At 41.8% G+C, this 25,288-nt stretch overlaps 1 protein-coding gene across 5 annotated transcripts; it reads right to left on the bottom strand.

The window, feature by feature from the left end:
• Positions 1-510: 510 nt before the first annotated feature.
• On the bottom strand, positions 511-23,761 carry LOC123370372 (SERTA domain-containing protein 2-like). Of its 5 annotated transcripts, XM_045016901.1 has the most exons (4): positions 22,961-23,175; positions 19,197-19,327; positions 9,551-9,580; positions 511-3,767 (listed from the first exon to the last, which is right to left on the bottom strand). In XM_045016901.1, the coding sequence occupies exon 4, from the start codon at positions 3,761-3,763 to the stop codon at positions 2,909-2,911; it is 855 nt and encodes a 284-aa protein (XP_044872836.1). In that variant the 5' UTR covers positions 3,764-3,767; positions 9,551-9,580; positions 19,197-19,327; positions 22,961-23,175; the 3' UTR covers positions 511-2,908. The 5 variants fall into 5 exon arrangements, with proteins under 5 accessions (XP_044872836.1, XP_044872838.1, XP_044872835.1 ...); XM_045016903.1 differs by lacking the exons at positions 19,197-19,327; positions 22,961-23,175 and adding an exon at positions 23,681-23,761; XM_045016900.1 differs by lacking the exon at positions 9,551-9,580.
• Between the last annotated feature and the right edge of the window lie 1,527 nt (positions 23,762-25,288).

Genomic DNA, 25,288 nt, shown 5'->3' with positions numbered 1-25,288 from the left:
TTTATTTTATACTGAATTAAAATTAACTTGTGCATAATTAAAATGAAACACTTTCCTTTTAAACAAAATACCACACCACCCACACTGCATTGCAGATCAGTTTATGGTTTTGGCACTGGGATACTAAGCAACCAGTTAAGAATTAGAGTTTAGTAGCAAGAGCGATATGACCAACAGAAAGAGTGAAGTGTCATCTACTGTATTTGGTAATTCATACAAATTTGCGAAGTGTATAAGAAATTAGTTTACAGCAATTGCATGTGAAGTTAATTCCCCCAACCTCTTATGTTTCTGCAGAGCAGGGTGGTGAATATGGTGGGAACATATTAAAGTTAACACGATTTGCTACATGGTAGGAATGTAATACTAAACAAAAAGGTGATATTTACTGCATTGTCAAATTCCACATTTGCGAATGTAAACAAGAAATTAGATACAATTTTTATTTCTGTGACCAACATTAAAAATATCTTTAACCCAACTCTGCTTCATCACAGTGCGGAAGGACAGTAATATTTCAAGGATTTATTGAGGCATATCTTTACATACAAAAGTAGAGATTGAGGAAAAGCCAGAGTAGTCTATACACAATGCAGTCTGTGTACATTCTGAAGCTGTACCTTCTCAGTAGCTATTTATACATTTTCCCAACTAATCCCTTACCCAATGATTTAGAATGTTTTATACCATCAGAATTTCTAAATTAATTATTAGAACCATTAACATTGAGCACATATTTATACCCTTCAATTGCCAAACAATCCAGATGGCTGAGAGAATGTGACCTAAACTGGGTTTGCAGTTTTGGGGTACATACAGACTATTAACTGGGGAACTCACATGGTCTGAAATGGAGATCTTAGCACAGGATAACCAATGCTGCAGCATATTTAAGACTAAAGATCCCAGGTGAAATACTGGCCCATCTGAAGTTAATAGCAAAACTCCCATTGTTCTGAAAGACCAAGACTTCACCCCTTGTTTTTGGGATGCAACACTTAGGGCACATTTTCTTGCTCTTCATATTCTTTTCAGATACTGCACCCACAAAAAAAAATTAAAGAATGGAACAAAAGCAAACACTTTTAAAAAATACGCTGAGGAGTGTTAGGGGAGATCTAAGCGGTGCTCTGAGCAAAAAAGACAGTGACATGAACATGAGCGAGTTCATGCTTAAAAAAAAAAAAGAGCAAAAATTACCTTTATCTAAAATGGAGACATTATTGCTGCTAAACTTCTGCTACTGGCTGAAAAAAGAAATGACATAGGAAATGGCGAGACTGAGATGAACTATAGAACTTTTAAAACTCACTATAAACTTTTTTGTCCTAAATGTACTGCAGCGTTAATGGCTATATTGAAACAGTTTTACAGTTTCAAGGGAAAACTAGTGTTGTATAGTTTAGAAAGCAACTCCAGAGATTAATAAAAACCCCAGTCTGAGGGAAAATGTATTTCCCATTATCACATGGAGCAACAGTTCTCACTACAAACCTCATCTTCAATTAATAATGTAAAGAAAAACCCACCAAACCCTTCTGTTCCGTACTTGAAACATACTCTTTCAGCACACTTAGGCTCCAGTCCTGCAACTGCATCAGAGTGAGCTGACCCCCGAGCTTTCACAAGACAGTACTTAGTCATCAGAAATGACCCACCACATTTACAAGAACATTTCAGGAGTATTCAACACAGTGAACGTTGGTACTATAAGAAATGCTCAACTCATTTCTTAAAAGAATAGAGAGACACTGGCTCTTCAGATACCTTTCCCAAGGTGCTACTTTACAAGTTTAAATTTAAAGCATTTCTTTCTACAATGTCGTCTGTGCAAATATGTATCTGTAAGTAATATTGCACATTAAAAAAAGCTTTGTAGTGAAAACAGGACTAAGAAGACATATAGCGTTCTCCAAACAGAATAAAAAGCTATCTTTACAGTAAATGCTAATTTAAAGAATGCCAAGATTATTTAAAATCTAAGCACATAATACTGACAGAAAATGTTAAACTGGACATTATACATATAAATTACATTTGCAAATACTTGTAGAAATTTTAAACATTTAATACTCTTAATTTCACAAATCAGCTAGGTCATCACTGTCAAACAAAGGATCTAATTAATGAATTAAAAATGCCCCCCCTTCCCCCAACAGAAAAATACCATGAACAAAAAAAAACAAAAAAACTTGCAGTCTTAGACAAAGCACTGGAAAGAGTCAAAGCATTTCAGCTTATAGAGGTAGTACTAGCCACATCCAGCTAGAAATACATTATATTTGTACTATGATGAAATAACGTAGTAAAATGTAGAAAGACTATAAAATTTACAAAAATAAATAGTTCTGAATGCTTTAGAAAATGCAAGATACTTCACTGACAAGTATCTTGAGTCTGCTTTTCCGACTAAAGGGAAATGACATTTGTTTTAATATTTTTAAAATATACCTATATCTCTAGTAATGCTGATGGATTTGCACAATCCAAATATGCAACTCCAATGTATGCCAACTTGGCAAGTATTTTAATATTAAAAATAAAATCTAGGCTTCATAAGAGATTCCCATTTGAAATTCATTTTGTATGTAAATTCTTCTGACAAATTAAAAATTGCACATAAACATTTATTCAAAGGGGGTGAGGGGTGGCGGGTAAGGATATGTGCATATGTTTTTATGTCACTACACACGAACTCCCAGAAGGAAAAAGATGATTGCACAATTTATCAAATAAATAATTTTTAAAAACTGCCACTTTGATTTATAACAGACATTTTAAGAACTACTCATGGACAACTGTGTTTTGTTTTAAAAGAAATTCCTTGCAGCTTTCCCAGTGGCTTTATCCTCAAACCAATGTTAAGTGGCAGTACAGAAAGTATCTTTGGTTAAAAAAAAAATAAATATCAAGATCCAACAAGAATTTCCATGATATGGTCCAACTCACTCAGATCTGTTCTACATATCGGAATATTGTTTGTTGAGGAAGAATTGCAAGATGGGAAGGTTTTCAATGTTTCTTCTGTAGCAGCAGAAGGTGGCCTAGGTGCCATTAGTAGGGGAGAGCAGAAGTCTGAATCATACATTGAAGTGTCAATATCTTCAAAGATGTCATCTATAGCCAAATCTTTTAAGTAACTGGTCGAATTCGAAATTTCAAAGGAACCAAATACACATTCAGCTCCCTTCAAATCTTGTCTATCATCTTCTAGCTTTAGACATGTGTTTTCTGGAGACTTCAGCGGCTCATCATCTCCAGCTGGAACCAAAGAAGTAGGTGGACTTATATCTTCCATGAAGTCCAAATCCTTCAGAATAGATGAAATGGCAGACGACATGTCATCATCTGAAACCATCAGCAGGCTATTTTCAATTGGGCCTTCTGCAGACCATGAGTTACAACAGTTAGACTCTTGCTGGCTGCTACCTGAAGGCAAATGTAAAGAAATTGCAGATGAATCAATTCCTGGGTAGCAGTGAGGATTGGGAGCAATGCCACTGCATACATTAATTGGCTGCTGGCTACTCTCTTGCCTCATTTCCTCCTGAATTTGCCTTACTGTGTTGGCTATGAGCACAGAACGGTGTAAGTTTGGTTCCACCAGCATTTTGTAAGTTTGTAGTTTAGTGAGGCACATATTCAGCACTAACTGCCTCTTAAGTGGATATGGCAGATTTCGACTGGAATCAAAGGCACTTGAGAGACCAGCCATGTTCTCCTCATAGTCACTCAACTTGCGTTTTAGGCCTCTCCCCAACATGAACCTGCAAAAGAAAAATTCTAGTCAATCTTTTATACTTTTAATTAAGCATCATAGGAAAACAGCACACTTTTACAAAAGCTATATTCCTAACAGTGGGCAATGGGGAAAGTGGAGACAGTTTGTCTAAGTTAATCAATGCTAATGAGAGCTGATCACACATAGCTAAGGGAGCATACCCTCTCTTCCCCGGAAGTTTTTATTTCTATTAAGAAAGATTCCAACTAGATTCCCTAATAATGCTTACAATTTTAGTTCAGCTATTTAATCATGAGATGTGAACTGTATTTAATAGTCATAACTACAAAAAACTGCATCAACAGGACCATATTGAGGCTTTTTAATAGCTGATAATTTTTTCAACTGAACATTTTGCAGGCTTACTAGATCAAGTATTTTGGAATAAAGCTCACAACCCTTCCAGGCTAGAAAGACAGCATTACAGAGGAATTCAATGAAGGTAGAAAAAAAAAGTTTCACAGCTATCCTGCCAAGTAAAGAGAGGTTCATTATTATAACTGCCCTAGCTATATGGAATATTTCACAATTTGCATTATAGTAGTATTCACTTGTTAGTGGATAATATAGTTAAGATTTCAAAACAGGTTTCATTAACCTTATTTTCATATGGTCAAAGCTTCCTAAAAATACACCTTGCAGGCTGAAATTTCCTTTCCTGAATTCCCCTCCTCTCCCAACTGGAACAGGAAGCTGTCTGAGTTGAGTTCACCACAGTTCCTCCCCATGCCATGAAATTTAGAAGATGGATTATGAGACTTGGCATATAGAGGTAGTAGCTCTCATTGAGCAGATCAGCCACTAGGTATGGTTATATAATAAAGTTGTGAGCAATAGAAAATGAGCTACTACACTCCCACAATAGAAAACTGCATTCAGTCAGTGTTCGAGACACAAAGTGGGTGAGGCAATTTTTTTTATTGGCCCAGCTGCTTTTGGTGAGACACGAGCTTTCAAGCTTACACAGACCTGAAGAAAAGTTCTGTGTAAGCGCCAATATCCTAGGACTGACATGGCTACAACACTTCAGTCAGTGTTCGTATGTAGATGTGCTTCTTACGTACGTACACGTGACGTGCACCCCATTTAAAGTATGCCAGTAAGCACCAGTCATCCCAAAGGACTTAGAAGTGTTTAAATTCCTTCATAAATGCAAACTTCTCAATGGATGTTGTCAGCACTTATGCTGCCTTAAAACATTACATCAGGGATTTCAAGCCATTTATGTGCCTATGCCACTAAATGTTCAGACAATTTAAAAGTACAGGCAGTGAAAAGGCAGCCAATATTTATATAAAACCCCATAAATTCCTGGATCTGTTCTTACTCATCAAAACTGATTTTTCACAGATTTATAGATTCCAAAGCCAGGAGGGACCATTGTGATAATCTATTGTGATCTCCTGAATAAAACCAGCCAGAAAACTTCCCTGAAGTTATGCCTAGAGAATATCTTAGAAAAACATCCAATTTTGATTTAAAGATTGCCAGTGATGTACAATCCACCACAACCCTTGGTAAATTATTCCACTGGTTAGTTACTCCTCACTGTTAAACTACTTTAACTTGAAGGGGAAAGTAAAACTTTGTACGCTGGTCTATTTCAGTCCCATAGCTCTAAACATACTAGGAATTTTGTATTGCATGTGTAAAAGTTACTATTCCATTTTTTGGGGGGGAGGGGGGAGAATGTGCTGTAGTCCTTAGTAAGAACTAATTGCCAAGTTTCAGCTTGAGACATTCAGCAACGAGTAACATGTTCATTATAACTTCATAAAATCTTACGCCAGTCCTCCCTCTACCCTTTCATCTCAAAAAGTGAATAGATTTTGCTCCATATTCTCTCCTTCAGCCCTCTCTCCTCAAATTCACCTACCACCTGAGAACACATACAGAAAATTGTATCTAAAGATTTTCAGAAAGCTAAAAGGGAGATAAAGTTTTATAATGAGAGTCTCAACATAATACTGAATATGTTACTCGTTGCTGAATTTCTCAAGCTGAAACTTGGTAATTAGTTCTTACTAAGGACTACAGCACATTCTCCCCCCCAAAAAATGGAATAGTAACTATACAATTTATAAACCACATATTTTGCTGTAACAGACAACTGCTCACATTTACAGCATGCAAATGGAGAGTCAAACTGTGGCAGAGAACACCACAGAAATGCCTACAAATAAATCAGAGACAAGGTGGGTGGGGTAATATCTTTTATTGGACCAAGTAACCTCAGTACCTTTCCAAGACCTGAAGAAGAGCTGTGTGTAGCTGGAAAGCTTGTCTCTCACCAACAGAAGTTGGTCCAATAAAAGATATTACCTCACTCACTTTGTGTCTCTAATATCCTGGGACTGATACAGCTACAACAACTCTGCATACTTTCTCATACAAATTAGGGAAATATAGCCTAGATGGAGCTACTATAAGATGGGTGCATAACTCATTAGAAAAGCATTCCCAGAGAGTAATCACCACAGTCAAACTGGAAGGGCATATTGAGTGGGGTCCCGCAGGGATTGTTCCTGGGTACAGGAACATATCTGTATGTATTCTGTTCAATATATTCATAAGTGATTTTGATAATGGCATAGGGAGAGTACATTTATAAAGTTTGTGGACAATACCAAGCTGGGAGGAGTTGCAAGTGCTTTGCAGGATAGGATTAAAATTCAAGATGATCTGAACAAACTGGAGAAACGGTCTGAAGTCAAGAGGATGAAATTCAATAAGGACAAATGCAAAGTACTCCACTTAGGAAAGAACAATTAATTGCATGCTGTGATAGACCCAGGCCAGTTGGGAACAGCAGAGTAGTAGAATGGAGATATATTGGCCACTGGATAAGCAGTTTTCTGTTCCCTGAGTGACCAGAGCAGGGGCTGCTCCAGGCTAATGAGAACACCTGACTCCAATTAACCTGCTAAGCACCTGACTAATTAAGACCCCTCTGATGCTATAAAAGGGCTCACTCCAGTCAGGCCAAAGGGAGCCAGAGAAGAGGAAGTGTGTGCGAGGAACTGGGAGCAAGAGGCTGAGAGTGAGTAGGCATTCTGCTGGAGGACTGAGAAGTACAAGCATTATCAGACATCAGGAGGAAGGTCCGGTGGACAAAGAAGGTGTTGGGAGGAAGCCATGGGGAAGTAGCCCAGGGAGTTGTAGCTGTCACGCAATTGTACCAGGAGGCACCCTAGACAGCTGCAGTCCACAGGGCCCTGGGCTGGAACCCGGAGTAGAGGGCAGGCCTGGGTTCTGCCCCCAAACCTCCCAACTCCTGATCAAACACAGGAGGAATTGACTTGGACTGTGGATTCTACCAGAGGGGAAAGTCTCTGGGTTGTTTCCCAACCCACGGGGTGAATCTGTGAGGTGAGCAAATCCGCCAATAAGCGCAGGACCCATCAGGGTACAGAAGGAACTTTGTCACAATGCATACAAAAAATGGGAAATGACAGGTAGGAAGGAGTACTGCAGAAAGAGATCGGCAGATTATAGTGGATCACAAGCTAAATATGAGTCAGTGTAACACTGTGAAAAAACAAAGCCAACATCATTGTGGGATGTATTAGCAGGAGTGTTGTAAGCAAGACACTGGAAGTAATTCTTCTGCTCTATTTCATGCTAACACCTCAGTGGGAATAATGTGTCCACCTCTGGGCACCACATTTCAGGAAAATGTGGGACAAATTGGAGAATCGCAGTCATTGTCTAACCTAGCGGTTCTCAAACTTTAGCTACCCAAGGACCCTCATTTTGATTTAAAAATTTTTCATGCTCAGCCCCAGCTCCTGCCCCCACTCCACTCCTCCTCAGGTCCCACCCCTACCCTACCTCTTCCTGTCCCCGCTCCACCCCGCCCCTCTTCTTCCCACTCCCACCCCTGAGCAAGCCCTATCCCCGCTCCTCCCCTTCCCTCCTAGTGCCTCCCTGTACACTGTGGAACAGCTGTTCAGCCGTGTGCAGAAGACGCTGGGAGGGAGGGAGGGGGAGGAGTTGATCAGCGGGGCCAGTGGCCCTGGACATGACTTGTGGACCCCCAGGGGTCCATGGACCCCAATCTGAGAAACCCTGGTCTAACCTGTTCTTAAGCCTCCACACATCTTTCAGGGATGGTCTAATTATTACTTAGTCTTGCCTTGAGTGATGGGGACTGGACTAGATGACCTATTGAGGTCCCTTCCAGTCCTGCACTTCTATTATTCTATGAAGTGGCTCAAAACAACGACTTGATATTAACTAGTCCTACTACTATACACATTAGAACAAAAACCAAGCAGTTCTATATTTGAGTTGAGTATTTTTTCTACTTGGTTGCAGTAGAGAACACAGCGTGGCTAACATTCAGCTATAATATGCAGTTGGGGGGGGGGGGGGAGGAAAGGACTTCAGTTTCTGCTGAAGACACTGGTAAAGCCTGGACCTGGTTTTGTCCATACAACTGGAAAGAGTTTACTCCCAGACTCAACACAAAATGTTAAACAATCAAATTAGACACCCAGTGGTAGATTGATGTCAGATCCTTTGCACGCCAGGATCCAGGCCCAGCACACTGCAGAAGGCCTCTCAACTTCCCTTTCATGTGAGTACTGGGTACAGTCAGCAGTACTCCAGATGCCTACTTCAGCTGCCAGTCCATTACCACACACTATCCATTAAGACAACCTGCTGCTAGATTTCTGGGTAGAGAGGAATGGCAGGAAGAAAGCCCCCTTCACCCCAGAGGATGATCCCATCTCAGATTTTCAGACTTTCAAAACATACTGCAGGGCTTCCAATGCATCCATCTGCCTGGACCATACATTTAGTGTGCATAGTCATCTAGCCAAGCAATGGCATCTTCAGTGGCGTGATGCAGTTCTTCTAGGCCACTAGTCAGCAGGCAGTTATTGACAATGTGTGTCATTGTCTGTGCTGCACCACAGCTGAACTGAATCAGAACATAATTGAAGAGTGCTGTCTAAGGTAACAGGATGCAAGAGATGGAGCAGCAGGGGGAAGGAAGACACTGTAGGTGGGAAAGGAATGAAAGTGAGACTCCCTCAAAGTCTGTGTATTTTGAGGTAGCTGTTCCTGGAGGAAATCAAATTTGCCATTCAAATGAACTTTTAAGTTACAGGTGGGGCTAGTAGTTCTGCCTATAGTTAAGTTGCCTAATACTTTCCATTATTAAGATGTTGCTTTCAGTTGGTTTTAACTTTGCCACACTTCAACCATCTGGGCGGAAATTTTCCGCAAAAATAGTTCAGTTTTTCAAAGAACAAGACTAGAGACTATACTGAGCAAATCACCTAAATCAAACTTTTAAAAAGTGGCCATTAATTGTGTCTCTCTTTTTCTGGGTGCTCAACTTAGGACATCTGGAGCCTGATTTACGAAAATGCTGAGGACTTAACTGTAGATCAAGTCTATAGAAAATGTGCTTTAAACATATACAATGCAAAAATAATGTGAAATACTCAAAAATCAGATCCTCCATTATTCTAATTTTGGGTGTCTAATTTGAGATTCTCTGGCAATTTGGGGCACAATCTTGGGGGGAGCGGGGAAATCTATTTTAGAAATAATGTCACTACCCCATCCCATGGAAGCCTTGTGAAAATAATTTAATTAGTGTTTGCAAAGCAGCCATCTGCTACGATGATGAGTGTCATAGAAAAGCCATGAGAAAATATCTAAATTCTGTAATCAGTGCAGGGTTTAGATAATGTGCAGCAAAATGGCCTGGAACCACATGCTGAACAAGGATAAAAAAAATACTGAATAGCTTACCCATTCAGGGAGCGTCATCCATCCTGCACACTGAATGAAAAAAACAGTATGTGATCACTTAAATAAAGACTCTCTTAATACATATGGACAAGAGGGCCAAATTAAGGTTGTATAGGACACCAAAATCTAGTATTTCTTGAGTGTTTAAAATAACTAGAAGTTGCGAAGTCAATGTAATTTTTCTGCAATACATATTTAGGCTTCATTGTCAATTCAGAAACCTTTAAAAGTCTAATCAATTTGACTAATATGGATAAATGATAATCCCTACATTCTCTCTCAGAGGTGTATAGTGTTTTAGTTACTGCAAACCCATCAATTTTAGTAGAAGACTCTCAGCTAAATTCCAGCTCACTGTGCTGAAATTCATGAAAGTTGCATGACAGTTTTATATAGTTTGTTTTCATTTCACATAGTGTGCCTATCACACTAAACTCCACACACGTGCATTAATGCCCTTCCTTACCTCCTCCCACAATAGCTAAACAAAACAAGTTCCACCTCCTTAACACTAGCTGTTCTAGATATGTTTAATACAGTTTGAGTGATTGTAGCTTTCTAAACATTACACTTAACTCTTCTAGTACATGAAGAAGAGTGAGACCAAAGCAAATTTGTTTTTAAACCAAATCTATTTCTAAATCCATAAAGGGGGAGAGACTTTTAGAATACCTAGTCTTATTTGCAGCAGCCTTAACTATGCCTGTTTAATGTGGCTGTCTGCTTAACTGCACAAATGCTGCAAGTCTGTTTTTAGAAGCTAGATAATTTTAGAAGTATAGAAATTTTTAAAGAGGATAATAAAACCAAAGCAGCATTGCAATAACTCTGCAGCTAACATTTTCACTAGTAACCATGATACTACCGTCATTTTACACTTCAATTCTGTGTCAAATACACTCAGAGGTTGACCTACAAAGGCATGAAGCCTCTCTTACCAAATAAGCCACATTTAATCAGGCCTTCTGCTTTACTTTCTAGTATAAAATAAAGATATACTCATGACAATTTGACAAATTAACAAGCTGCTCCAGGTTTCTATGGGTAACTTACCTTTTAAGAGTATTGTAATTTTTTCTAGGTACTTTTTTTTTTTCAGTGCTGCTCCATTACACAGCATGGAACTATGACCACGTTGTTTAATTTTGTAATCCACTTCCCACTATAATTTTTTGTTACCGACGAAGAACCAACCTCTATCAATTCCATACCCAGATAATCCTATGTTACAGAGTGACTGCTCTCCAGTTGTCAGTCCTTTCAAACAGCTGACAGAACTGTATAATCTGGACAACAGAAGCACAAACTGGACATGCTAGAATTGTAGGAGGAGCTTCTGGAATCTGCTGTGAAGTGTATCCTTCTTGTTTTAGCTTAATTCCAGGAAGCTACTCAACACTCAAAAATAGGGCCCTAGCAAAATGATCATGTGGTTACTGATTTCAAAATTCCATTGTAAATATACAAAGTGAGTACAGACTAAAGCCTATGTCAACATAAACCTGAGATTTGTATCAGAGGGGTAGCCATGTTAGTCTGGATCTGTAAAAGCAGCAAAGAATCCTGTGGCACCTGATAGACTAACAGACGTTTTGGAGCATGAGCTTTCGTGGGTGAATACCCACTTCGTCAGATGCAAGTAGTGGAAATTTCCAGGGGCAAGTATATATATGCAAGCAAGAAGCAAGCTAGAGATAATGAAGTTAGTTCAATCAGGGAGGATGAGGCCCTGTTCTAGCAGTTGAGGTGTGAAAACCAAGGGAGAAGTTTCTCCTCCCTTGGTTTTCACACCTCAACTGCTAGAACAGGGCCTCATCCTCCCTGATTGAACTAACCTCATTATCTCTAGCTTGCTTATATATATATATATATACACACATATATATATATATATATATACACACATATATATACACATATATATATATACACATACACACACCCCTCTGCCCCTGGAAATTTCCACTACTTGCATCCGACGAAGTGGGTATTCACCCACGAAAGCTCATGCTCCAATACGTCTGTTAGTCTATCAGGTGCCACAGGATTCTTTGCTGAGATTTGTACTTATCCAGTTAGAAATGAAAGGACAAGTTATAGATTACATTTTCTTTAAATTTAGATAAAAACTAGAACATGTTCTAGAAAATAACTTGAGACTCCAATGGAGACCCTTGGTCAGGATGCACACAGAATAATTAAAAATAGGGAATTCTACACTTAAGTGTTTTGGGTACTGTCCTCATCTACTTAACCAAGTTAGCATACAATGTGAACCAACATTGAGTTATAGGTCATTTATGATGGAAAGCTTACATTAAGAGTTTGAAAGCCTAATTACTTTTTGCATATTAAGTCAAAAAAGCTTACTTTTCACTGTTAAGAGGGCCAAATATTCCCATCCATGTCAGTTAGGAGAGAGGAGCTCACATCCACAGATCCAGTCTGGAGCAGGTGCTGGCTAAGCAGCATGCTTCCCACTTAAGACCCATGGTAGCTCCACAGGAATTTTGCCCCTTTGGGTTGGGAGAAAGCAACCATGGGCCACAATTCTAAACTCTACTCAAGTATGAAGGAAGTGGGAGGAGACAGGAAGGTATGTCACTGATCAACCATCAGAAAAGAATGCCAAATGGGAAGCCTGGTTAGAGCAGGCAGCGATGCAAAAGAAACACTTCAGTCTCCCAGAAATGTTAACCTTGAGAAGCCTGTGGCAGATTATACAAGTGCTACAATTTTAGAGGAAGACACCAGCTCCATCTGTCACAGGGACTGATGCTGCAGAGCAGCTGCTGCTGACATGTGATGAGGAAGTGCAGTCACAGGAGTAAAGCAGTGAATGACAGAGTTGGAATCTCCTATTATTTCTGCTTGGGCAAGCTCATTTCCTTGTTTCCTCTTTCTCCACCTTTCATAAAACATCCCACCAGAAGTATGCAACATTGCTAAACTTTAGAACTGCATGTGGTGCAAGTTTCAACAAGAGCAAGCTTCCAAGAAAGTGCATTTATAGAATCTAGGACTATATACAGTGTGCACACTTTTCCTTCTCATGAACAATACCCAACACAGGGGCTAACATATTCATTTGCTGTTACAATACATGCTGATGGACATGATCTCTAAGGAAGCATTTGGCCTGCATTATGCAGGTGGTCAGACTAGCTGATCACAATGGTTTCTTCTGACTTTAGAACAGGGTTGGGCAAACTATGGCCCAGGGGCTGCATCCAGCCCTCCAGATGTTTTCATCTGGCCCTCGAGCTCCCGCTGGGGAGCGGGGTCCAGGGCTTGCCCCGCTCTGGCACTCCTGCCAGGGAGCGGGGTCCAGCCGGGGAACTCCTTGAAGCAGCAGCATGGCTCCCATCCGACTCTTAAGCATAGGGGAAGCCAGGGGGCTCCGCATGCTGCCCCCACCCCAAGCACCTCCCCCGCAGTTCCCATTGGCTGGGAACTGCAGCCAACAGGATCTGTAGGGGCAGCGCATGCAGAAGGAGCAGCATGCAGAGCTGCCTGGCCACGCTTCCATGTAGGAGCTGCAGGCGGGACATGCTGCTGCTTTTGGGAGCTGCTTGAAGTAAGTGCTACCCGGAGCCTGCACCCCTGACCTGCTCCCACGCCCCTACCCAAGCCCTGATTCTCCTCCCCCCCCAAACCCCTTGGTCCCAGCCCAGAGCACCCTCCTGCACCCCCAGCCCCACCCCAGAGCCCTCACCCCCTCCTGCACCCCAACCCCCATTTCATGAGCATTCATGGCCCATCATACAATTTCCATACCTGATGTGGCCCTGAGGCCAAAAAGTTTACCCACCCCAGCTTTAGAATCTGTGACTTGGCCTTATTGGATCTCCTGGTGCGTTTCTTTCTGCACAAGTGAACGGTCACTTTTACAATCATCTTTATTGAACTTATGCCTATTTAAGGGCATGTCTATGCTACAAAATTAAGTTGACTTAAGTTAGGTCCACCTACAGTAACCACAGTAATTAAATCAGATCTTTGTGTCCACACTACGCTCCTTCTGTCTGCAGTGCGGGTCCTCACCAGAAGCACTTGCACCGATTTTAGTGGGGCCTTGTGGGGCACTGACAACCGCAGCCCCACTGCCCTGGGCCAACAACCGAAGTCCCGGGGCTGAGAGGGCTCTATCTGTCAAAGGCAGCAACAGGCGATATAAGCAACACAGTGTCTACACAGACACTGCGTCAACCTAATTACATCAACCTAAATGCTACTCCTCTCACGGAGGTGAAGTTATTAGCTCGGCGTAGCGGGCGAGTTAAATCAGCGGGCGGAACATTGCAGTGTAGATGTTTACCCAGTTAGGCTGACATAAGCTCCCCTACGTTGACCTAACTCTAATGTAGACCAGGTTTAAGTCAGGTATGCTACCTTGTGGGAATAGCCACAACAATCATGTTTGCCCTTCTTATTTCCAAGTCTTAATTAACTAGAATAACTATACCAAGAAAGTCAAAATCAGAAACACAGAGCTGGAAGGGACCCTGAAAAGTCATCAAGTCCAGGCCCCTGTGCTGAAGCAGGACCCAAGTAAAACTAGACCAGTGGTCCCCAACGCAGTGCCTGCGGGTGCCATGGTGCCCACCAGGGCATTTATGTGCGCCCACCTACTGACAAGGGAGCGCCCCGCCAACAAGAAGCGCAGCTGCCAGATAAGCATTTCAGCAGCAATGCTTCTTGACGCTGCTGCTTCTCGGTGGCATTTCGGCGGCTGGTCGTCCAGCGCCCACCACACTGAAAGGTTGGGGACCACTGAACTAGACCTTCCCTCATTGGTATTCATCCAATCCTCTTAAAAACTTCTAGTGATGGGGATTGCATAAGCTCTCTTGGAAGCTTATTCCAGAGTTTAACTACTCTTACAGTTGGAAAGTTTTTCCTAATATCTAACCTAAAACTCCCTTGCTGCAGATTAAGCCCCTTACTTCTTGGCCTACCTTCAGTATATATGGAGAACACCTGATCACAGTCTCCTTTATAACAGCCCCTAATATATTTGAATACTTATCAGATCCTCCCTCAATCTTTTTTCCCCTCAGGACTAAACATTCCACTTTTTTTTAAACCTTTTCTCATAGATAAGGTTTCTAAGCCTTTTATCATTTTTGTTGCTCCCTTCTGAGCTCTCTCCAATCTGCGCACATCTTTCTTGGTGTATGGTGCCCAGAAGTGGACACAGTACTCCAACTGAGGCTCAGCAGTGCTGAGTATAGCAGAAAAATTACCTGGTTTTACATACAAACTCCTGCTAATATAATTCTGGGGTGTATTAGCCTTATTCACAGCTGCATCATGTTGACTCATTCAGACACGGCATATAGTTTGACTGACATGCTTTCAAAATTTCAGATTTTAGAGTGCCCATATGCCTGTACGAGGCACTTATGATAAAACACCTAAAAGACAAGTCTCACTGCCCCAAACTTACAATATAAGTGATGGACTTGATAGACAAGAGGATAGGGCAAGAAAGGGCACAGGTTATGGAGATTTTACGTGATGACCCAGTTTAAGTTTTCATTCATCTTGGTGGTACCTTTCTTTTTTGAAAACGCTCATTTAATGCAGGCAATACTAGAGAAGTAAGATTTTTAGCAATAATTTGAATTAGGTGAGGGTGAAGAGTTGGGGGCTTGAATAAATTCTGAAAGGGTGGTGTTTCAAGCACTAGGAACAACATAGGAGGAAGTATGGAGACATCAGAGACATAAGGGTGCTTACAGTAACTCAGCAAATTAACAGCGGCCATCTAGAAAGGAAGTTAGTTGTAGGTGACTTTTAGAAAGTTATAATTCAGAACCATCAAATTGTGCAAACAGCTAGTATATGTAACTGTGTGAACTTGTTATCCTCATCTTTTCGCCTTCCCTGCTACTATTTGCCACTTACCTATCCATCTGTGGTACTATTAACTAATGTACTTGTTTGCAGCCTAAGACAGGATGCAAACATCCAAGGGTAAGGGAGCATATGTACCCACATTTTATCTCAGCACCTAGCATGGAAAGGTCCTGACAACTGGGGTTGAGTATTCCTGCAATGGCTGCTCCCTCTCCTCCCCCCTCCCCGCCCCCAAAGAGAGACAAGAGCAGCAAAGAGGTAGAGAAGCTAGTGTTGTTAATGGAGCAGAGATCAAGGGACAAAACAGAAGTGACCAGGTTGGACATTAGGAATGGATTTACACTGACAACCCAAAATAGCTTACATAACACAGCAAGGTGTGATTATCTAATCACAACTGGTGCCCTGCTAGCCAAGGTCCCTGAGGATTTTACAGTTCAACTCAGGTTTCTATTAACAATGGGGCTGGGTCATTTTATGAGGTGAAACAAGAAGGATTAAATATATTATACTAAATGATAAGATATGACTCTAGATTTATGGACAGAATGAGACTTAAAGAAAAGCATTTTGCTTTTTATTTTAGCCAAATGGTATGAGAAATTAAATAGGAGCTATGCATGTCTGAAATGGTTTAAAGAGGAATATTCCCACATATTGCCTTGACTCTTTGCTACTTCCAAAAAAAAATCTAACCTCTTGTGCAGTGAAGTTATTTACTGGAGCTAGAATCCAAAAGGAAATAGCTCCTCAAAAAGGGGAACAGATAATGTTAAGTGATTTTAGAGCAAGACATATTTTTGGTCCCCAAATGCTGACAGATGCCTCACTTAACTTTTAATAGTAATAGAGGGACTTATCTGAACACAGCGACAAGATTTTCATAAAACTACAAATGAGGACAATCCACCTGCCAAACAATGTTTTTAATACAGACACGATTCTAAAGAGCACTAAATGAAATAAATGGGAAAAAAAATAGCCTTGGTAAAGCACAGGACTGGGAGTTCGGTTCTATTTTGTAACTTCTCTGCACTAGTTTCAGTATCTATAGAGAGAGGAGAATTCAGACTTTTACAAGAGTGTTACAAAGCTAAACTAGTGTTTGTAAAGTACTAAAGTCCTTGAATAGAAGGAGCTACTCAAGTGAAAAGTTATACCTTCACCTAAAAAATAAGAGGTGAAAAGAGGAAAAGTTTAGCAATAAAAATAATTAATTATGCTAAGAGACTTTCTACACTAAAAAGACCCTCATTCACAAGTCATTCTTTGTAAAGCAACGGTAATCAGTTTTCTATGTACAGAAAATGAACAGTTGTTCACTTACTGCTACTTATTAGTTTCAGTATTTCATTCTGGGAAAGAAGCAACTCTGTCAGGATTTGTATTTTTACCTGCTATAACTGCATGGTATGTCGTCTCTGGGACTGCTTATAGCAATAAACAAGAAGTACTCTTAGCATCTAACATCTATCACTAGAGTCACTTGCAGGAGAGTAATGAGGTAGCATGGCTTTAAAAAACAAAACAAAAAAACTTATATCTTTTTAAAATGTTGTCCCCAAACTTGTGTCATTTGTGCATATGATTCCACTTTCAGCTGTGAACCCTGCAAATGCGTACCCTTAGTATATAAAGAAGTGTTGCAGCAGCTACATTTCAGCTAAGATTTTTGGGTGAAGGGTTTCAGCGGGAAGAAGGGGAGGGTTGTCATTTAAGCTAAGGAAGAACAGAACAGTTTAAAAGTTGAACTGAACCAAACATGATCAAAAGTTACTAAATCTAGAAACTGCAGGAAAAAAGTTTAACTAATTAAATTTGAACTTTTTAACTGTGGTTCCACCAAAGCAAAATACAGCTGGACTGACAAACTAAATAAAATATCAGATTCAATGTAATGCTTATTACTAGCTTTCCTTACTTGATAGAAAACAGTTGGAAAAAACCTATTTCTTCTTTAAGTCACCTACATACTGAAGATGCAAAACTATTGCATGTTATCACATATGTAACGCCATAGACAGAAACTGCATATAAGTTGCGGTGATCCAGATGAAAATCCATTGTCAAGAGAATTTAGATTATTCAGAATGATGAAATGCTAGTATGTGGATTTGGTAGAGAATCAAAGTTTCCACCACCAAAATAAATACATGTAACTGATCAGGGGAAGGGGGGGGGGGGAGGTGGCGGCAGTGTTTTTCCTCATACATAAGGCCATACATTTCAATATTTCACACAATTCACTGAAGTGCATTAAAACATTTGACTGGGCCAAACTGGGAATCATTCTTTTAAATCACACCCAAGATCTTATGGTAGAGCAGCATATATCAGAAACACTGCCTCACAAGAGAGCATAGTAATAACGTAACATAGGTATGTCAAACACACACACAAACCACCCGCAACCCCACAGCAACAAACCTCAGAACCTGGGTCTACAGACTCGGGCTCATACTATGTAGCTAAAAATAGCAGTGTACATGTTTGCACAGGGGCGGCTCTACGTTTTTGGCCGCCCCAAGCAGTCATGCCCGGGAGGCGCCCCGGAGCCGCGGGAGCAGCGGACCTCCCGCGGGCATGACTGCGGAGGGTCCGCTGGTCGCGCAGCTCGGCTGGACCTCCCGCGGCTGCGGACGGTTCGCAGGTCCGGCGGCTCCGCTGGAGCTGCCGCAGTCATGCCTGCGGGAGGTCCAGCCGAGTCGCGGGACGAGCGCCCCCTCCGCAGTCATGCCTGCGGCAGGTCCGGTCGTCCCGGGGCTCCGGTGGACCTCCCGCAGGCATGACTGCGGCAGGTCCGCCGACCCAGCCTGCCGCCCCCCCGGGAAAGGGCCGCCCCACGCGCGTGCTTGCCGCACTGGGGTCTAGAGCCGGCCCTGTGTTTGCAGTCCTGCTGGAGCTTGGGCTCTGAAGCTAAGCAAGAGAGGTGGGTATCTGAGCCCAAGGGGGAACATCTACATTGCTACTTTTACTCCTCTACTGCAGTGATTCTCAAGCAGGGGTACGCAAAGGTTTCCTGGGGGGACATCAACTCATCTAGATATTTGCCTAGTTTTCCCAACAGGCTACATAAAAAACCTCTAGGGAAGTCAATACAAACTAAGATTTCATACAGTGACTTGCGCACACCGCTCTATATACTATCCACTGCCATGTAAGTACAATATTTATATTCTAATCGATATGTTTTATATGGTAAAAATGAGAGTAATTTTTCAGTAACAAGGTGCTGTGACACTTTTGCATTCTTATGTCTGATTTTATAAGAAAGTAGTTTTTAAGTGAGGTGAAACCTGGGGGTATGCAAGACAAATCAGACTCCTGAAAGATGTACAGTCATCTGGAAAGGTTGAGAGCCACTGCTCTAGCGTGAGCCGGAGTCTGTAGTCCTGGACAGATTATTTTTATTTTTTTGCACTGTAGACATACCCCCATAAGGCCCCCCCAATTCCTGCAGCTGAAGGGTCTGCCAATGAGCATGCACCCCAGAGCTCACTGTAGGATTGGGGCCCTAGTTATTAAAACCCAGAAAAATTGGGTCTTATGCAAACAATTTATTGTATCACTATAATGTTTAAGTGAACAGAAACTCACATAAAACATGCAATTCAAAGCAAATCTGAAGATTTTATCCTATCTGCTAAGCATAGGGAAGCCCACTGTCATTTTGGACAGTTGATTTTACCACAAAAAGTTATTTAGAAGCTGGATATTAAGTCTAGCTACAAGCATAATAGAAACTGTGCAGGTAAAAATAAGATTTCACAGAAAAAAACGTTACCTTTACAAGTTAGAAAGGTGTTCCAGGTAGGAAGATTCTAGATTTTGTTTAAAGCGCATTCATCCGAAAAGGTGTGGAACTATAAAACTGTGATAACAGCCCAAGTCATCCACTTCAGTAGAATGATGCAACTTTAGGACAGAATTATAAAGATGATCTATTACTATGACATTGCTTTACAAAAAAAAAAAAAAAGTCTGACTATACTAAGAGAAATTTAAGACTACTTTCTTGAGCTGACATTAGATATTCAGTGCTAATAGGACAACTATAAACAATTGATACAAGAGTCAAAATTAAGTTCATTCAATGCCTTGGGCTCATACTTTAAAATTCTAATTTATATTTTGTCAGCAGATCATGTTAAATGGTAATTACCCTCCATAATTAAACATGGCACAGAAAACTGTCCACCAAGTACCAGTTTCGGAGATATTAATTTTGCATCATCTTATCCAACATGCTGCAACAAACTCCTCTCTTTCAGAGGATTTCTAACATGACCATAAAGACAACAGGCAAACCAAGTTATAAGTAAATCTTTCTGGATAACGTACATATTTCAAAAGTGATTGATATCTACTGAAAGATGGCATTAGGCATCCAGATTTGGATTTTATTAGATTTTAGTTTACTGTGAAAAATATTTTCATCAATTACCCAAATTTCCTCATCTTCAGTATACATGAGGCCACTAGGGAATACAGTGAACTGACCTGAGCCATACATTTGCAGATAACACACAACATACTATAATTTTCATCATACCCAGAGAGCATAGTGTGTGACGTTCATCAGTGCACAACAGAAACTGCAACTTGGATTATAACAAGGTGGCTGAAGTTCAAGTGATGCTAGTAGATGAGGTGAAGTCTTGAGGGTGTAAGTAAAAGGGACTGTTCAACCTCCACTGAGGTTCACAAATTGGGTTGCTCTGATAGTCTCATTTATTCTTGGGAGCAGATCCTCAACTGATGCAAGCAAGTTGTCATAGCTCCAGTGACTTCAGCTATCTACCCCCGGAATCCCATGTACTGTTGGTAGCAGAGTGCTTTTTCAGTCTGTGCCTGGAATGTTTCTTCAAACTTGGACCTAGCCACAGTGTCTGTCTGTCTAGAAAATTCAGCACTGGAGTAAATATCAACACTATATCTAGTTGAAAACATATTCCTTTGTAACCAAGAACTAGCTTTTAAGTTCAAAATCTTCATTTCAACAATCATACTCAATTAGTCATAAGCCAATATTTTTGTTATCTGCAAGTACATTTAACATAGCAATTAGTTCTAATATTCTAACAACAGAACACCTAACTTTATTAGCATCTGGCTACAGAGAGCTCTGTAAAACGTTTGCTTTTCCACCTCAAGATTTCACCGCACAGGACCAGCTCATAAAAAGAGAAGTAATAATTCAGCAGTAGAACACCCTCGGTTTGAGACTGCCAATTTAACCCAACAATAAGACAACTATTCAGATACAACTCCCTAGTCCTCACAGAAATTGGCTTCTTGAAGATCTGCACCATTCTTGACAAGAAATTAAAATAGGTTTAACACTGAGAAGAACATTAAAAAGCATGACTTTTTGTTTTGTTTAAAAAAAAAAAAGCACTAACATGGTTGATAGGCCTGAAAGTTAATCTACGTTTTAAAAAAAATCTAATTGTGAAGCTCATGGGGAATATAGTCTTTATAAGAGTGCTAATGAGATTTCACATTTTAAATGTATCAGAGGGGTAGCCGTGTTAGTCTGGTTCTGTAGAAGCAGCAAAGAATCCTGTGGCACCTTATAGACTAACAGACGTTTTGCAGCATGAGCTTTCGTGGGTGAATACCCACTTCTTCGGATGCAAGAGGAAGAAGTGGGTATTCTTTGCATCCGAAGAAGTGGGTATTCACCCACGAAAGCTCATGCTGCAAAACGTCTGTTAGTCTATAAGGTGCCACAGGATTCTTTGCTGCTTCTACACATTTTAAATGGTCAGCCCAGCTTCAAGAATAGCTGTGGAGCAGACAAATCAGTGTGCACACTCACATAATAAAGGATTTTAGTTTCAAACTTGAGATTAATAAAAAGATTTCATAATGCAAAAGTGGTTTTTAACAAAAGTGAAAAATATGTAATGTCCTTCAAAATTTGATCTCTGGTTGGAAACACTGTTGGATTTCAAGGTGTATTGATCTTAATTTCTTTACATATAGACCTTAAAGAACTATGTAGAGGATTAGCTATTTGGAAAGAACAGGAGTACGTGTGGCACCTTAGAGACTAACAAGTACTCCTGTTCTTTTTGCAGATACAGACTAACACAGCTGCTACTCTGAAACCTGTCATTATTTGGAAAGAGTATCTTTTCCTTAACTATAACTCATTTTCATGCTCCAAGCCACCAGTTTACCATTCTTAGTTAATTTCACACTGGTATGCAATGAGTGACAGTACAAAATACAAAAGACTATCAGACCCAAGTGGCCTATATACTAGAAAGCATTTGGTTTTAGCATAAGCTAGGAACTTAACTGCTTATTCTGTAAATAGTTACCAGTTTTATAGACTATAAAAATATATTTTTCTTCCTTCTGTCCCCCTCCAATTCTATGTTCATTCTTTCAGTACCAATTTGTTTGTGGTCCACTTTTAACTTAAAAACACTGTAGTAACTATTTTTTTATATTATTTCAACTCAACTGAACTTAATTTAGTGCCCACAGAACTGAGAGATCGAACGCACTTGGATGAATCAGATATAAAAGAAAAAGCCACCATGCAAGCTTCCCATATAGCTCTGTAAAGGCACCTCAATTCTAAATTGCTGCAGCCTCCCTCAATAAATTGCAGCCCTATCTTGAGCAGAAATTATTAATCGTGTTTATTAGTGCAGCAAATTTGCAATATGCATGTAAGAGACTAGGATAATAGGTAAGTATGAGCCATTTGCTGGAAATTGAGGCAAACTTGGGAGCTTATAAAACAGACACGAGGAGACATACGATAAAGGTACAAAGCAGTTATGTAGCGGCTGCAATTAGCATTTTTCCAAGAGGCAATATGATTAAAAGCTAAATAATTGCAAATGACAGAGCACGCACAGACAGGGACCAAGAAAGATTCTCTTCCCTGACGCCATCCCTACAGCTACTATTGCAAATGCACCATTTATAATAAAGCCCAGGGGAGCCTGCCACCATCTGGCCTTCGTGAAAAGAGACTCGACAAGTTGGGTACTTCCTGAAAACGGCTGCCTGTGCCGCCCCCAGCAGCAGCAATGAGCAGCAGTAAAACCAAAGATAACCTTGGGCTTCCTGAACTGTGAAAAGTTCCTCTCCTCCCCTCCCAGCTGCCCGGTTTTCCAGCGATTCCAGCCAGGCTAATTGCAACTGATCTGAGCGCTTCATCCCAGCCCCGACTGAATATCGCCTGCCAGGTGCCCCCTCCCAGAGATCCTCCCCGCAGCCAGCCAGGTTCCCACCCTCCCAAGCCGCAGCTAGCAGCTAGCCAGCCCCCCAGGCCCCATCCGCACACCCCCCCCCCAGCCAGCCAGCCAGGTCCTCCCCCCACGTCCCAGCCAGCCAGGACTCGCCCCTCCCCCCCTAGGTCAGGTGCCCCCGTGGCCCCCCGGCCCCCCTCAGGTACCGCCCCCCCCCGCCAGGTCCGTCCCCCGCCAGCCAGCCCTTCCCTCCCGACAAGTCCCCCGCCAGGCACCTCTCCTCCCCTCCCCGCACCACCTTCGCTCGGCCGCCCCGCTCCGGCCGGTGCCTCACCTGGAAGAAGAGCGAGCGGGCCGCCCGCTCCTTCGCAGGCTGCTCTGCCCTCCCCAGCCAGCCGGGCTCCCTCAGCGGGGCTGGGACTCGGACTCCTTCCAGGAGGAGGCGAGAGCCACCCCCGCCGGGCCCCGGCCACCTCAGCTCCTCCCCTCCGCACACAGCGCCACGGCCAGCCCGGGGAGCTGCGCGCGCCGCGCCCGCCGGCAGCAGGCCCTGCTCCCATTGGCCAGCGGCTCTTCAAGCCAGCCCAGCAACCATTTTCTCACTGGCCGGCTAGTTTTGGGGGGGATGGGCTCTGCCTAACCAACAGCCGCGACCAATCACAAAGCCGCCGGAGCCACAGGGGGCGGGGCGGCCACCCCCCTCGTCCAATTGGAATGGGCGCAGCCGCAGTTCCGCCGGAGCGCGCGCCCCTCCCGCTCCTGGAGGGACGGGTCTCGTCGCGCGCAGGGCTGAGCAGCCCGTGTCCCTGGGCACCGTGATGCCGAGGCATGAGTGCATCTGCCGCGACATGGGGCTGAGCAGGACTTCCACCCTCCAGCTGCTGCACCTCTGATTTAAGGCGGAGTGTAAGGGATCCCCCTGCGTCGGGGGCGCCCCGTCCGTTTTCCCGTAAGGATCGGCTGCCCATAAATTAGGCAACCGATTTGTTAGTGAGTTTCAAGATCCGCCCATCGCTTGTAACACTGAAACAGGCACAAGGAAGGCTCCACCCACCTCTTCTTACTAACAATTTGTAGGCAGCCCCTTAATGGTGGCTTTTGGACCCCTCGCTGGTAAAAGAAATGCAAAAGCCCTCTTCATAGATCCCATGTGCAGCTTAGACCTACAGCTCCTCAGCGTCTTTTTCAGCACCAAGCACCTTTTTAACACGTAAGAGATAGCACCACATTAATACAGCTGTATAAGATCTAGTTTAATGGACGTTCCTTCCACTTACTTTTGGTGCTGCACATCTGTCACAATAAAAAGCCTTTTGCCTCCAAAAAGAGCTCCACAATTTTATGAATACTCTCCCTTGTTAAAGGCAAACTGCTGCTACAAACCTAGGATAGACTATGACAAATTCAGGGCTTGCAAGAAGATATGCTTGAAAAGTTGTTCTTCGTAGGGCAGTCAAGCAATTAAATCAATTGATTAATTGCATGATTAAAAAAATTAATCACAATTAATCACGCTATTAAACAATATGCTACCATTTATTTTAAATATTTGTGGATGTTTACTACATTTTCCAATATATTAATTTCAATTACAACACAGAATACAAAGTGTACAGTGCTCACTTTATATTTATTTTATTACAAATATTTGCACTGTAAAAAACAATAATTGTATTTTTCAATTCACCTCATGCAAGTACTGTAGTGCAATCTTTTTATCATGAAAGTTTAACTTACAAATGTAGAATTATGTACAAAAAAACCTGCATTCAAAAATAAAACTGTAAAATTTTAGAGCCTATAAGTCCACTCAGTCCTACTTCTTGGTCAGCCAATCACTCAGACAAACAAGGTTGGTTACAGGAGATAATGCTGCCTGCTTCTTGTTTACAGTGTCACCTGAAAGTGAGAAGACGTTCACATGGCACTGTTGTAGCTGGCATTGCAAGATATTTACGGGACGGATGTGCTAAAGATTCATATGTCCCTTCATGCTTCAACCATCATTCCAGAAGACACGTGTCCATGCTGACGATGGGTTCTGCTTGATAATGATCCAGACCAGTGCGGACTGACATGTTCATTTTCATCATCTGAGTCAGATGCCCCCAGCAGAAGGTTGATTTTCTTTTTTGGTGGTTTGGGTTCTGTAGTTTCTGCCTCAGTGTTGCTCTTTTAAGACTTCTAAAAGCATGCTCCACACCTCGTCCCTCTCAGATTTTGGACAGCACTTCAGATTCTTAAACCTTGGGTTGAGTACTGTAGCTATTTTTAGAAATCTCACTTCGGTATCTTGTTTGCGTTTTGTCAAATCTGCTGTGAAAGTGTTCTTAAAACGAACATGTGCTGGGTCATCATCCGAGACTGCTATAACATGAAATATATGCAGAATGCGGGTAAAACAGACCAGGAGACATACAATTCTCCCCACAAGGAGTAAAGTCACAAATTTAATTGATGTATTATTGTTTTAATGAGCATCATCAGCATCGAAGCATGTCCTCTGGAATGGTGGCTGAAGCATGGAAGGGGCATACAAATGTTTAGTATATCTGGCATGTAAATACCTTGCCCCACCGGCTACAAAAGTGCCATGCTAACACCTATTCTCACTTTCAGGTGATATTATAAATACAAAGCAGGCAGCAGTATCTCCCATCAA

This window comes from Mauremys mutica, chromosome 4, assembly GCF_020497125.1.
Source record: "Mauremys mutica isolate MM-2020 ecotype Southern chromosome 4, ASM2049712v1, whole genome shotgun sequence".
Taxonomy (NCBI): Eukaryota; Metazoa; Chordata; order Testudines; family Geoemydidae; genus Mauremys; species Mauremys mutica.
The sequence above is the reverse complement of the archived record's forward strand: the minus strand, read 5'-3'. Positions and strand labels throughout refer to the sequence as shown.

Excerpts from the sequence above, each read along its gene's own strand:
- LOC123370372 (XM_045016903.1), bottom strand. The coding sequence starts at position 3,763 with ATGTTGGGGAGAGGCCTAAAACGCAAGTTGAGTGACTATGAGGAGAAC.